Source organism: Acanthaster planci, linkage group LG13 (genome assembly GCF_054643075.1).
Source record: "Acanthaster planci isolate LZ-2023a linkage group LG13, COTS_SCS, whole genome shotgun sequence".
Taxonomy (NCBI): Eukaryota; Metazoa; Echinodermata; class Asteroidea; order Valvatida; family Acanthasteridae; genus Acanthaster; species Acanthaster planci.
This window is the reverse complement of record NC_141789.1, coordinates 15,944,384-15,959,036: the sequence shown is the minus strand read 5'-3', so window position 1 is coordinate 15,959,036 and position 14,653 is coordinate 15,944,384. Positions and strand designations below refer to the sequence as shown.

Sequence of the window (14,653 nt, the reverse complement as noted above, 5' to 3'; positions counted from 1 at the left end):
CTTGAAACAAATTGTTTTGGAAAGACCAGTTCCATGAGTAACTCAAGCAACAGGTGAAACTTTTTCTACTTTTTTTCACTCACTTTTGATAGCAAACATGCTTGTATGCACACTGGTCCTTCAGAGCTGTGATGCTTTGGCCTGCTATATAAATAACAAATCTTTATCATGACAACAAAATAGAAATACACACTTTACTCTGATTTCTTTTAAACAAAACGCAAGAAACTGGCAATCATATGTCCCCGAAAAGTCTGTTCTTATCACCGTGTTGTTTAGATACCTGTATAAACAAGTGACAAAAATGGAAAGTGCTTTTTGATCAAATAATGCTGCAGAACCACTCCCTTCCTTATAAATACAGAACTGTTTAAGTAATAGGTCAAAGCAGCCTAAAATCTACAACTGTAACGGGTCAACTTTACATCTACTAAAACTGACATTACCTACATGAGGTCACACAAGTTACTTTTAATGCTTCTTGAGTACATGTAGATGCACAAGGGCAACGCAGTTTTTGTAACTTGTGTCCTTGGACAGGAGTAAGGAAGACTGGCGCCGAAAACAAAGTGGATAAGTTCTGCAGTTAAGTAGATTCACATCTTGGGAAAAGCAAACAAATTAAAATATTTACAATAATTATGTTTATGATTTTCTGACTCAACTCCCGGAGGTCAAATGCAGAAAGAAAAAGCTCAGGTCATAAAACTTACATAATCATGCACTTCAAACGTGCTTCAAGTTCCCAGATACTTGATGACTTTTGAAATTCTCATTACATTGATAAATGGTTGAACTTGATAACAATTAAAGAGAAGCCAATAGGCTCTTATTGTTGGAGCTTTGTCAGTTTTGTTAAATCACTGCAAAATGTATATCTTTCATTCAAATTAAGGCGAGCATTTTTTCACAAGTTGGTACTAAGATTTTTGTAAAGACAAATTTCAGAGGAGGACAGAAGGAAATCAAAAAGACAAGAATTTTTTTTATGGTCTGAAGAAAAACAAATAAGGATATTCAAGTCGCAGTGAAGAATACCCCCCAAAAAACAAAACGCACTTGCCAGACAGCGGAGCATAAACCTTTTTTTACACTCATATTGGTGAATTGTTGGCCAGCGGATCCGAGATTTCTCAATATAAACAAAATTATTTTTGTCCAGTTCTGAATCCACAAGGTTGGCAGATCTGAGCACCAATTTGAAAAAACCCTTGCCTAAACAAGACCTTCTTCCGTTACCATCGAAACAATTAACTCAAACACAGTTACCTATTTATACACGGGGCTTTGTTAAAAGTGTCCAATGCCAGTTAAAGTACACATCAATTTCCCTTCAACTTTTTCAGCTTCTGTGGAATTAATACCTACTCTACCCTGAAATTTTCAAGACTTCAAACTTCATGCAAAAATTTATACTTGCCTCTTATTTCACTGGCATATACTAAAGGACCAATGACTTTATAATAGCATAGGCCTAACTCATGATTGGGAATATGACGTTTTTAAACTCAGAAACATGGAGGCTTGTTTTTGTAGTAAACCCACAAATAAGCCTGACTAGTGAATTCAGCAATAAAGATACAATCCTGTATTTCATGTGAAGTCTGAAAATGTTTGTTATGCATAATACATGTACATGTATACCCAGTAACTATACACTCTTCTGAACTGAACTCAATGAGGTCTTGCTCTCATCTCGGTCAGATTTACCCCTTTACAGTCCGGGCATCGGTCATAGTCCATGAGATGGATGGTGTTTGGGTGCTCTGGACACTGCATCCGAACTCGACCAATCTGAGTCTTCCCACAGATATAGCAAATGATCTTGCAATGGTCTCGATGACAGATGCACCTTGGTGAGGTTGATCTTGAAGTACTTAGAGAAACCTGATCAGGAAAAAAAATGTTTATCGAAGTCTGTCGCTGCTGCATGGTTCATTTTTAAAGTTATGTCGGGAGTGATGACCAATCTACACAATGGCCTGAACACTTAACATGAGTGGTCCATTCTGCATGAAATCGCCAACTTTACTTCGCTTGTTTGAAACATCTTTCACAAGCATGAATTAGAAAGAATTGATGATTGGCTGGTGAAGGAATTATCGACACATCATGCACTAAGATCCATTGATTGCACAAAGACTGAGTGATCGCGCTTATCGACTGCACCCAACTGTAACCCTGCTTGAGTAACTTTTGCCCAGTAATGCTCCGACATTGCGTGGAATCTGCATATTCCATGTCATTAACACAACAGTAACCTAAATCCGAATATTATTTCAATGAAATTCAAAAATTAGAAATTCTAAATAACCAGTGTCCTTTGTGTGTCATTTTTACTTCAACAGTCTACATTTAATTATATTCCCGGAAAATAGTAAAAGTAAATTCCTTTTTAAATGGCAAATTGTGATCAAGGTGGGACGTAAACAACTACTTGGTCGCTACTTTGACTTCTCGAAGTACTTGGTCGCAACATCCAAAACCTTCAACATTTGTCCACAAGAAGTTGAAATATTGCATAAATCAAAGTTTATAGCATGCCTACCTTCGAACTCTTCAAATTTGCCGCTGGGGGAGATTTAATCTCCTTCTTTAGTGGAGGAACACGCTGTTTAGTAATAACAGGGACGCGCGGCGGGGCAGCTGGTACCGGTAGTTGACCAGGCAGGGAAGACGGTGGAGAAGACGGGGGAGTGACCGGCTGATACACGGTTGGTGTGCTCGGTTCGTGTTGCACATGTTGGACGTGTTGCGGTTCCACTGTTCGTCTGTAAGTTGTGGCGAGTCCAGTCATTCCTACTCTTTGACGAATGGCCTGTTGAGGTGATGGATTTCCTCGACTGTAATAGGTATAGGCTCCAAGAGATTCTGTGTTCTGCACGGGGTCGGGGGCTGGTGAATGAGGCTGTGCTGGTCGAGAACCGACGGCCTTGGGCCACTGAGATGCTTCAAGCTCGGTAGTTGGTGGTGGTCGAGGCTTGGGCTTCCATGTGGAAGACATTTTCGACAAGTTCCTGAAGACTGACTGGTCAAGTTCTGACCTTGAAAAAGTTGCAAATACAGCTAGGCCTACACTGCAGCTTGAAAACGTTCCAATCGGGGATGGGTATTGTCGCAGGTTGGTGCTCTATCAGTCTGTTATTGTTGACTAACGCTCACGACTCAGTTTTGAGGCAATCTTCAGAAACTCATGACCACAGGTTGAAGTTTCACGGCTTATGACAAGAACGATACTACAAGCCACGTGTTAACAGACTCATGCATATGCAACGGCTAATTGCAATAAACAAAGCATTGTACGACCAGACCGTCCAGGGGTGTACACCTCTGAAGACAACGGGTTAAGAAAATGTATCAAGGGTGTTCGGGTGCTGCTTTTTAAACGGGCGGTACAAGCGAATGACTCATCCCAGCTCAATTTAAGACATCTTTCAAAAGCCGAGAAGTTGAAACCCTGTGTTTTTTCCCTCCTGCCGTATACTTATGGAAAAACAAATGGTGTGATGTTGCCGACAGGAAAAAAAAAAGGTTTTCGGTTTTTGACAAACCTTCAGCCATTCCATGTAAGCATGATTATCAAAATATTTAAAACATCTTGCGTGATGCAGACATTTTATTCTGGAAAAATATATGTACAAGAGTCAAAAACAACCACTCGTTTTTCGATCTCAATGTTTGATCACATTTTATATACAAATGAAGGTGTTAAAGCACAGCAGTTGGAAATTAAAGTGCCATGTCTCAATCAATATAAAACATGAACGTTAAGCAGAAAAGTACAAGATATTTGTAAACAAGTGTCATAATTTGGTCCTGGAAGTCATGATTACAACTGCGTAAAGTATAAATGTTTAATTTTAGAAAAGAATGTTAAAATCATTAAATTAAATTTTGGCAACTGAACATTAAAAATGTATGTCCACACAGATAACATTAAATTCTTTTAGGGCCTGCCGGGACAAGATGTAAAAATGAAACAAGTTTTGTCACATCTTGGCATTTCAGCTTTTTATGTATAATGCAATAACACGAATTCCTAGTCACAAAAGCCAAAAGAAACAAACATGTAATGACATACTCCCCCAAAATCTTTCCCCGTGAAAACAAGGTGACTGTACTGGAAGTTATGACGCTGGAAATGTTTGTTGTTGAAGGCAACCTTGTAGAATGCAACTGGTTGCAAAACAGAAAGCCGTACAACATTGGTAGACTTGTTCCAAGTTAAACTTGTAACAGGTCCAGTGGAAAAGTGACACATAAATACCCCATTGTACATTAACATGGATTTGCTATGTTTACCAACAATGACTAGAATTACCTGGAATCTAACCAGGCTTGAATCAAGTCTATGTAAAGTTGGACACCAACCAGCCTGGTGCAGCATGTTATCTTGTTTATGACTTCCCTCCTGTCGGTATATGATTCACATTAACCATCGGATATGATGGTTCCTAAGCCACATTAAAAGGTCACGTTACACTGTGTCCCTGAAGACAGAGTTTTCAAATAACCTCTTCAACAACAGACAGGCCTACTAATTTGATGGCATTGTTTTGATCTCGATGTAAAGATAATATTACCTTCCCCCCAAAGAACTTTCATCACGGTATACATGTTCTTGCACTCTACACAAAATGATTATTCACTTGACTCAAATTGACTGGTCAGGAAAATCAATGACATTATAGCTTCCAACAGGGATAATGTAGGTTAATAAACCTAGTTAACCAAACTTAAAGTTAAACAAACACATGTACATGTACTAGCACATGACTGCAATACTGTCTGGCCACTGGTCAAAACAGATACTTCTTTGATTAATTCTCTTCAGAAAAGGTCATTCAAAAAGCAGTTTTCTTTTGTTAGGCTTACAAAGCCTACATAGCTTACGTAGCCATATGCTTTTCCTCAACACTATTAAAAAATAAAACACAAAACTTTTAGATCCATTTCATGGCAAAAGTTCCCAAAATTCAGCAACATTTCAGCAGACTATATAAACAAACTTGAATGCAACAAAGTGGCATTCCACAGGGGCCATGCACTGTGCATATTTTTGTCCAAGTTGACATATTTTTTGCCTACAGATACATGTGGCTTTCCTGCTCCGCTGCGGAATTAATTACTCCAAGGCATGGCGGTCAAAAAACAACGGCAGTAAGGTCAAGGTGCATTTTAAAGGAGCTGTCTACCCCGTCTCTGAGTCACAGCTGTTGTCATAGAAACAAGACATCCTGGTGGCAAGTGAATGACACCAAAAGGACAAACTTTGGACATTCCATCTTTTTACAACCTGAATTTGCATTTGGTGACAGATCTTGGCAAGGTTTTCCCAGCTAGTAAACTTTGGCAACCGTAGGAATGTGGCAGTAACCCTTAATATCATATGTCACATTACTGTTTCCAGTCCAGATGGTCTTCATTTTTGAACACAACTGCATTGCTCTAAATCGTCCAACTTAGTTCCAACTTTTTCCATCTGTAATTAGAAATAAAAAGAAATAAATTGTTCATAATGTGAGACTATGTAAACATTCATTTATCTCGACTCGAGGAAATGGCTTAGTTTTAAACCCCAGTGCAGTACTTCAAGTAGTAATTCTTTTTCTTTTTCTATTTTCAAAACATTTCCACATTGTCACAGACAGTTAGGAAATACTTTGTGAGGCTGGTACTGTCTCGTGGAACAACAAAGAACAGAGACTTAGTGAACTTCTGAGAATAGAAATCCTTGCTAAGCAGAGTGTTTCTCTAAGCCAATGTTAGGATCTGCACTTTCTCTTTAAGAAGGTCTTGAACTCTGATTTTGTTGCAAGTACTTCTACTCTTGATGTTGCCAGGGTGATAGTTCAGTTTCTGTTAAACTATGTTATCACAGACTCTTATTTAGAAAGGACTGCTTCAGTTTTTATCGGTATAAATTTGCTGGATTGTTCTTGCTCCTTTAAATAAAATACCGAACACAAAAGTTTGCCTTGGGCTCTTTTTCAACAGCAAAGGAAAAGCACAAAACAAAATTAAAATAAAAAATGAAGTTTAAAAAGGCGACCTACTCTTTGGCTGAGCACTCTAGCAGATTGTTTCAAGTCGGTTAGTTTTGTCATGAGCTGTTCATGTTTGCTGCATGTTACACAAGTTGAAACTGAAAAACAAAAAACCACATTTTAAATAACCACACACTGATGAAAATGAAATACAGAACTCCATTCTTTTCCTTTCTCTCTTGGTTAAAACTAACAAACCATAAAACTTTACAGAATACTGAAAGTGAAAGAAAACAGTAGTCCTGAGAAGTCCGGACAGACAATAAAGTTAACTTATTTCTTTACCTGTCCCAAACTAAGAAAAGCAAACACTATTTCAACCAAATAAACAAATGTAAGTAAAAAAAAACAAAAACCAAATTTAAAAATGGATCGACAGAGCAATCGTCAATAAACAGACAGTAGCTTACCTGTGTCCTGGTTAACGGGTACATCAGTTGATAATGCATTTGAACTCTGGACATCCCAAAATATCGTCAAGCATAGCATCAACACAAAGACATAAACCCGAAATGCGCCACCAAATCCACCACAGTTCATCGTTGCTAGTCTCAAGGGACGGTACTTTATTAAGCAGAAAAACTTTATCAACTCACTACAAAGACAATCCCCTCAGCTTACGTCTCCAACAACCCCGTGCTCGAAGCTCAAACGACAGGTCTGTAATGAAGTCACCTCAGCTGTTGAAAATACAATGAACATTAATGCATGACGCACTTCCCGGAAGTAATCCTTAACTAATATTTGAAGTCCCACTGGTATTGCGGGCTACCAGTTCGTGGTAAAAAGAATGCAAAAATCATATCAGTAGAGGGCGTGTGGCGCTTTGCACGCGCACGACGATCGAGCGCTAGTTTTTATGCACTTTATGTAGTCGGTGTGAAGAGGTAGTTGTGTGTTTGACATTAGCAATGGTCATGGCGAAGAACTGTGCCACTAAATCACGGATCTTTTGCGGTTGATGATGAATGATCCACCCCTGGTTAGACATAGCCACTGGGTAGTACTAACAGATCTGTCTGACCACAGTATGTGTGATTTGGAGTTGTTTATGTGATCAAACAATGGAACTTTTTCAGACGGACGATCACTACATTGTGCAGGATGGCCAACACAGTTTGTGGTGTAGTCGATCTGACGGAAAACTCGACCCGCAAGAAGGTACAAACTTTAAAACGTCAACATGGTCAAATGCTTTTCAGAATAATGCTGTGCTTGTTTTTTATCCCCTGTGGCTTATTGGTGGGTTGTTGCTTGGATTTATTCATAGCGTGATTTGTGCTATAAATGGACTGGTTGCTTTGGTTAAACTGGTATTAAGCCTCAGTGCTTTTGTAAATGTGTGTGTCTGTGTCTATAATAAAGATGTTTAACATCAGTGGGCTAAAATGTTGCATCCTGACTCCACTTTTCTCATCATATATCATCTCAATAAAAGTCAGTCATCACAGAAATGCTGGAAAGACATGAATTCTGGACTGAGAAACATTTACCGATGTTGTTGGGAAATACTTAGAAAATTCTCTTCACTCCCCATAGACTTTGTACACAACTGCTGAAGTGGAGTCAGGATGCAACATTTTTTCCCATCAGTGAAATCGAAACCTCATCCTTCATGGCTTGTTCAACTTTCAGAATGATTTTGTTTGACTACACGAAGGATCAGCAAGTAAATCTGATCTGAGCCAATTTGGCTCACAGGCTGGTGTTTACATATATCTCTGATTTCCATGGCATGAAACGACTGAGAATATACATGTATATCTCTGTTCCCCCTGGATGGGATGCCAGTCCATCACAGGTTGCTTCCCCAGCTAATGCTGGTACCCATTTATACTCCTATGTGGAGAGAGGCAAGCAGGGGTGAAGAGGCTTGCCAAGGGCCACAACATACATGTACATGTACAGCCAGCAGTTGCATTCGAACCACCAACCCTATGATTGGAAGCCACTGACCCTAACCACTTGGTCACATGCTCCCTTCACAAAGGATCAGAATTATGAATAAGTCTACATGTAGTCCTAGTTGCAAGGAGGCTAGTCAGGGTAACTTGGACTCGACCAATCGCATTTTAAAAAATTTTGACACGGATGGTAGGGTATCGCATGACCAAGTCAAAATGTTAAAAAAGTATGATTCATAAAGTCCAATTTACACGGACTACTAGTCTACTAGGATGCTACATATCACTACCCCAGACCTGTGGGGTTGGACATCTGCCCTGCTCCCACATGGGAGCTGGGCGGACGTCGGACCCCACAGTTTTGAAGGTAGTTCATCACCTCTTGTAACATTTGGTAAGGGGATCATATAAACCATAAATGTAAATTGGAGAGGGCCGTGTAATATTCCCAGTTGCGTTAGGAAGCTCATTATTTCCTGAAAGTATTGCTTTGCAAAATGCCTTCCCTCCAAATCAGAAGTTAACATTCTGACGGAGGTGTTTTTTTAAATTTTCTTTGGTCCTCAAACATTTGAAACCTTTGTATCATTCAGGTTGTGAGAAAAATAACGTTCCATTTGCTGTGTATTTGTACCGTACCTTCCCTGAGCATTTCTAAATTTCCATTGAAGTCAGGAGCCTGTTAAAGTGCAAGAACCTTCAACACCTTTTTTTTCTCACCCGTGATTCAGGCTCAGCCCTTGCTAATGCATGGAATCCTGTTTGCCTTGGAACTGTGGATGGTGTCATTGGCAAGATAAAAGTGCATCCTGGTAAGTTGAGTGGCCAGAGATAATTCTTACTTTTCAGGATTGTTTCAGCCGTGATACAAGTACATGCATCTCCCGCTGAGTAAAATACCACATTACAGTGCAATAGTTCAGTTTAATATCAATTGTTTCACATTTATATTGAAAATTATAAAAATTGCTCTTCTTTAGAACAATGAAAATTCCATTGGGTACATGTCGGGTTTAGAACCTGCAGTTTGTGGAACAATTCAACCATGAGCAAGCATTTGGCATTCAGTCAGTTAACTTAAAGGTTCATTATCTCCAATCCGTCGGAGCCATTGCTCTGGTTTGGCTAGTTTGTTTTGTGTATGTGCGAAACCCAAAGTGCAATGCCACACAGAGAAGTCCCTGTACAGAAAAACCAGCTTGCGGTGTCTTCATGGAGCTTAATGAAAAAACGTGATGTCCATACATGCCATCAGAGTCACGGTACTAGCTCCATGTACACGTGCATTGTAATGTATACTACATGTACATGTGCATATGTACTGTACATGTACATCATAGTCTGTATACAGGTACTACGTTAATATGCATACACCCTCACTTTGAAGGGCTGTAAACTCTGTATATTACTATGTGTGTAACAAATGTGCACAATAGAAGCAATTTTCCATGAGGTGACTCCTTCTAACAACATAAACACATCTACACTTTATACATGTACTGTGCCCTATTAAAAACTGCATAATTTGTTTTTACATCTATCCAATCACAATTTTTTTTTACTTTTTAGAGCCAAAGACTTAACTTTTGTACATTACATGAGCTAAATAACATTAATTAAACCCCGGTAAATTGCCACTTTGCACAATATTAAGAAGAGTTATTAACATATAAAATGTAAGCTTCATGCCAGATGTTAAAATGACAATTTAAGATAAAAGCAGGATTGATAGTCTGTTTTGTCACATGTAATACCTGGTTTTCATTCTTAATTTTCTCACTCAAGTTCCTTACACAACTTTTTTTATGACGTACATGTATTATTACAAGAACATAATTATTTTCCTGTTTTTCTCACTCAGGCAGTTGAGGCAACCTTTGACCATTTGTTATTTCAGGACACGTACATGTGTAGACAGTCGAGCCCTGGGCATTGACTGCCACTGTGGACTGGGAAGTCTTTTGATTAAATCGTGCAATACCTGTGATCAGTAGAGCATGTCACCTCGTCAATGGAGCAGCCTATGCTTTTCTGTTTGGTCCCTTGGATGAATGTTAGGAATTTGAAGTACTGTATCAAACTTCAATTCCCAATGGAATGGAATCACCTTAAAGTGAATTTCGTAGAGTTCAACTCATGTTTTAGGTTTCATAAAGAGTGGAGCTATCTATAATGAAAGTAACAACAGGTCTTCAAAAATCATGAGTGGGGGGTGTCAAGAGGAGTGGCTTACAGAAATAAGGATGCTGCACATCCCAGTCAATATCTGTTCTCCCAAATATTGGAATTTTATAGTTGTAATTTTGGAATACTTGATTCAAAATTGGAGTTTCCTTTTTCATGAATACCCCAATTATTTTATGGACCAAGCTATGGTAGACAAAGCTAATCCCACCTCCTTCAAGAAAACAACTCCTCCTCATTCCATTGCTCTGGTACAGGAAGGAAAGCACACCATACCATGCGATACTGTGCTTGTGTGTGTGATAAATCAAGATGATGGAGATTTCATCTTTATAATTGGCTGGTTGAAGAGCCCAGTTGAAAGATTTCTGCTTGTTTTTATGATTGAGGCATCGGACAACACCATCCCATTAAGGTTTCGCTTTGTACACATGCATTTGTCAAATGATGAAACAAGGTTAGAATATTTTTGGGGTCCACTGTTGGATTGCTTCTGGAAAATATACATGTATATTAGAAAAAAAAAATCAAATATGGACACTAGAAGGAATTAATCTTTTCTTAAACTGAATTTTTAATTTGGGTACAACACAGGTTTCATTTTTAATTCTTAATTTGCTTTCTACATTGTACATGTACTTTCTGAATCATTTTTCTCAAAAAGAAATTAGTGCAAACTTCCTCATCTAAAAGTAAATACATGTGTTCCCCAAACTATAATTTGATCCACAGTGTACACGTATGTTGGGAACTGTTTATGTACTACTCCTACATTTTGCAAACAGATTAAGGTTTATTGTGTTTGCAAGTTAGTGACACGTATTTATCTCAGAAGCTTAAGCCAACACTTGTCTCCATGACAACGCAACCCCAGACACATTCAACAAATACACCTCAGTCCATAATTAAGGACATTTCTGCCATGGATGTGGTAGCACACACAAATTGTCTTCCTACCAGGTACTTCAGGTAGAATTCCTATTTTAATGGTAATGTACATGTACCAAGTTGGGACGTTTGGCATTGTGTGCAAAATCTCAGCTATTTACACATTGCATCTTTAGCTTTGAATTTTTTATTTTGCTACCAATATGCCATTTGCAAGAAAAGGCATCTACTCATATACATGTAGTTCATCTCAGAATCAATTAAGACTTTCAAGCGCACTGAATTATACATGTATCTGTACATGCGTAGCTTACTTGACAAATCCTGATGGACTTTCATCTACTGGTACCATAACCAAAGGGTTGTGTGGAGTGTCCTGTCAGCGCTGGTCTCTGTTGGCTGAAATATAAGTAAAGAACAGGCAGTTGCTCAGTGGATGTTGAAATTTTTGTGCATAATATAATAATAATAAGCATAAATGGTAAAAAAAAATGCATGTGAATCAGTAACTAGAGTCCACCTGAGAAAACTTGGAGGAAGACTGGATTGTACAGCATGCATGGACACACATTGTACATGTAGCTTTATCAAGGATCATCATTTGACATGGCCCCATGGTGCTACCTGGTAGGATGTGGCCTGTAATGTGATTAAGTTTACCTTGCCATCCATGAAGGACCTTGCACTCTATAGAGTGCTTTTTGCTTGTGGTTATTGGATTTAGTCTTCATCAGCTGACACATGTACACGTGTGACTACAGTATTGTACATGTCCATGCATACAGCGGACATGATCCAATGAACCATGAGTAGATGTACAGTGTACATGCTCCCTTGCTCTATTCACATAGCAAACCATCCCTGACCAGAATAGAGTCTTGAGCTCTAAATTTACAAATTACATGTATGTACATGTGCTGCGAAAATCAACTTACATTCTAGTAGGCATACAGTGCATAATGAAATCAAAAGTTTTACGTGTTAAATTGCAGAAACAACATACCGGTACGAGTTGGTTGAGAAAGGTGTTGAATGAAACTCTAACTTCTTACATGTACATGTATGTACTGTACCTACATGTATACACCTGAACCTTTTCGTTTCACACATGATACGCCACCATTACATGGTTTGCCAAGTTTTGTCCATTTTGCCTTTTGTTGTTAGTATTTGTACTTTTTTTACAGATTTTCTTCACTGGAAATTTGCTTCTCTCCTCAAAACTTCTTTTTATACACTCTGACGCAACAAAAATGCACCATTGGGGCTTGTTCCAAGCAGATTCAAACATAAAGCGACAGAAACCTTACAATGTTTCAAAAGGTACATTATTCACTAAAAAAATTTAAAAGAATATTTATACACTTTCAACAGGAAAAGAAGTATTATTGGTCTCTTAAATCTTGCTAAATCGTGGCTGGAGATACAAGTAGACTTGAGAAGCTATCATAGTGATTATAATTTCCTCAACAAACTGCCGATCGGTACGACCAAGTATTTAGATATTTGATCGAATTGAAGGTCGACTGTTCGAATAGTAAATTATTCAAATTGACTCCGCCCCAGCCACTTGTGACTTCAAGACCTTTAAAAGAATCTTTCACAAGTTCTACATGTAAATCAATAGTAACCTTCCACATTTTTCACTTCTGAAATAGATGTTTTCATCTTCATAACATGCACTCCTTTAAAACTGCATTTCCGTCTGCTTTAGAACTAGAAGGCTTAGACAGAAGTTCAGAACCAGCTCCTTCTTTTGCAGTCCCGTACACTCTCAACTTTATGGAATGATCTGATTTCCTACTTATACAAGGGATCAACAGTAACCCTCCACATTTCTCACCTCTGTAATGCCAATTCTCATCAGGATGCTGAACTGAGTGATGCATAAAAGCAAAGATCTCACTTTGCGCTTTCTATTGCAAGTTACATTTAAAACAAAATAAGTGAAAAAAAATGGCCCGACTCATGTTGTTGGATCCAGTCTCAAATGCATTGTACATGTATGCTATCACTGTACATGTACATCAATCTTTATGACATCCACTCCTTTAAAACTACAGGGTACATTTTCATCCGCTTTAAAAGGATTAGACACAACCATCTGCTTTTTTCACTGTCAATACACTCTCATCTTCAAGGAACGACAAGAAGACAGAGAAACCTTTGCTTCATAAATGAATGATATCAGTGGCTTAGTGTGGGTTGTTTTGACATTTACTGCTGCGCAGGAGACTAATGTCCAGAGGGAGATTTAACTATTCAGCTATTAATGAGTTATTTGTGTCTTATTAGGAGAAGTACATGTGTATTTGTGTCTCCCACAGCCCATTGCATTGACAAAATCTCAATTCAGTTTGGCATTTCTAGGGGATGATTTTGACATTTCTAGGGGATGATTTTGACTGTCCTTTTTCTCTTTCTGGTTTTTCTTTTCTGTTTAAAATATGGTTTGGTAACAGTAACCTGTTTAATAACCAAAACCAACAATACCGGTAGTTTCATGGATTACATGGCAAACTGCAAATTTTAAACTGTCTACAGAATTTGTGTAAATAAATATATACTGGTAGGCACAAGAATGAATCTTCAGAATTTTAGGAGCAGCAGCCAGAAACTATTTAATTAATTGACTACACGTATGCATGAACATGAATTATTTTTAGCCTGAAGTCCATCATATTTAAGGACATTCACGTTCTATGGACGGTAAAGAGTAAATGCCTGTGTGGCCGTTCATTAGGTGAAAATATGAAACAAAGGGAAGAAAACAAGCACCTGTTAGAATACCTGTATTTAGTAAACATGGAGGCTGTCTTGGTTTTTCCACAGTTTTCTACAAGATTTTGAAATGTGAAAATAAATTCACCTTCTGTATTTTTATCTAATACTTTGTTATTCTTCGTTAAAGTTTTTAATATTGGAAGGATGTGTTTCATCAGCATTCAGTTTGATCAGCGATTATTTGTTATCCTGTGTGATATGTGAAACGTTGGCACCAACTTTGGTTGACTTCAGATGAGATATGTAGGCCTACCCACAGACAGATACCGGTATCATATTAATAATGTACATGTACATGTACACATTCATGTACATTGTACATAATGCAGCGGTACACGTATGCTTGTTTCAATTGCCATGGAGTTATGTTTGGCGTGTGGACCTGTCATAAATCTCCCCCTTTCCCTGTGTTTTCCTTGGATTGGCAATAGACACTGTATAGGCAGTGGTAGGGTATTACACACAGGATGGTTTGAAGCCATCAGCTACAAGCTGGAATCTTTCCACTAAACCTGCCACCAATTATTGATTTTTGTCACAGTACAACCAGTCATTACTTCAGTCTGCATGTGTGTACGTCATTGTTGATCTGCAGGCCCCACCCCCTGCAGTTGTGCATGGACAGTGAGCGCTTTTGCGGACCCTGGGGCTGGCTAAAATGCATTTCTCACACTCTCTTACAGGAAGTGTCCAATCAATTTACTCTTAATCGATAGTAACGGTTTGTTGTTTTTGAGGAAAGCGATTGATTTATGGTCACGGGCATGGCCTCTTTCCATGCACTGGGTACTGTCTATTGTATTTCATTGTTGATAGTTTTAATGAATGGATATTCACCTTTTTAAA

At 38.4% G+C, this 14,653-nt stretch overlaps 2 protein-coding genes across 3 annotated transcripts in view; one reads left to right on the top strand and one right to left on the bottom strand.

Moving 5' to 3' along the window:
• Window positions 1-747: 747 nt before the first annotated feature.
• LOC110973908 (uncharacterized) lies at window positions 748-11,355 on the bottom strand. 2 transcript variants are annotated; one of them, XM_087144656.1, is made up of 5 exons: window positions 11,338-11,355; window positions 6,458-6,727; window positions 6,057-6,145; window positions 2,549-5,482; window positions 748-1,887 (listed from the first exon to the last, which is right to left on the bottom strand). In XM_087144656.1, the coding sequence occupies exons 4-5, from the start codon at window positions 3,002-3,004 to the stop codon at window positions 1,675-1,677; spliced, it is 669 nt and encodes a 222-aa protein (XP_087000782.1). In that variant the 5' UTR covers window positions 3,005-5,482; window positions 6,057-6,145; window positions 6,458-6,727; window positions 11,338-11,355; the 3' UTR covers window positions 748-1,674. The 2 variants fall into 2 exon arrangements, with proteins under 2 accessions (XP_087000782.1, XP_087000781.1); XM_087144655.1 differs by lacking the exon at window positions 11,338-11,355 and having other exon boundaries at window positions 6,458-6,755.
• Window positions 6,927-14,653, top strand: part of LOC110973889 (phosphatidylinositide 4-phosphatase SAC2-like) — a 23,159-nt gene continuing 15,432 nt past the window's right edge. Inside the window, exons 1-2 of the mRNA XM_022225097.2 lie at window positions 6,927-7,208; window positions 8,683-8,763. Of these exons, the coding sequence (XP_022080789.2) occupies window positions 7,112-7,208; window positions 8,683-8,763 (178 nt within the window). The 5' untranslated portion in view covers window positions 6,927-7,111. The remainder of the gene's footprint in view (window positions 7,209-8,682; window positions 8,764-14,653) is intronic.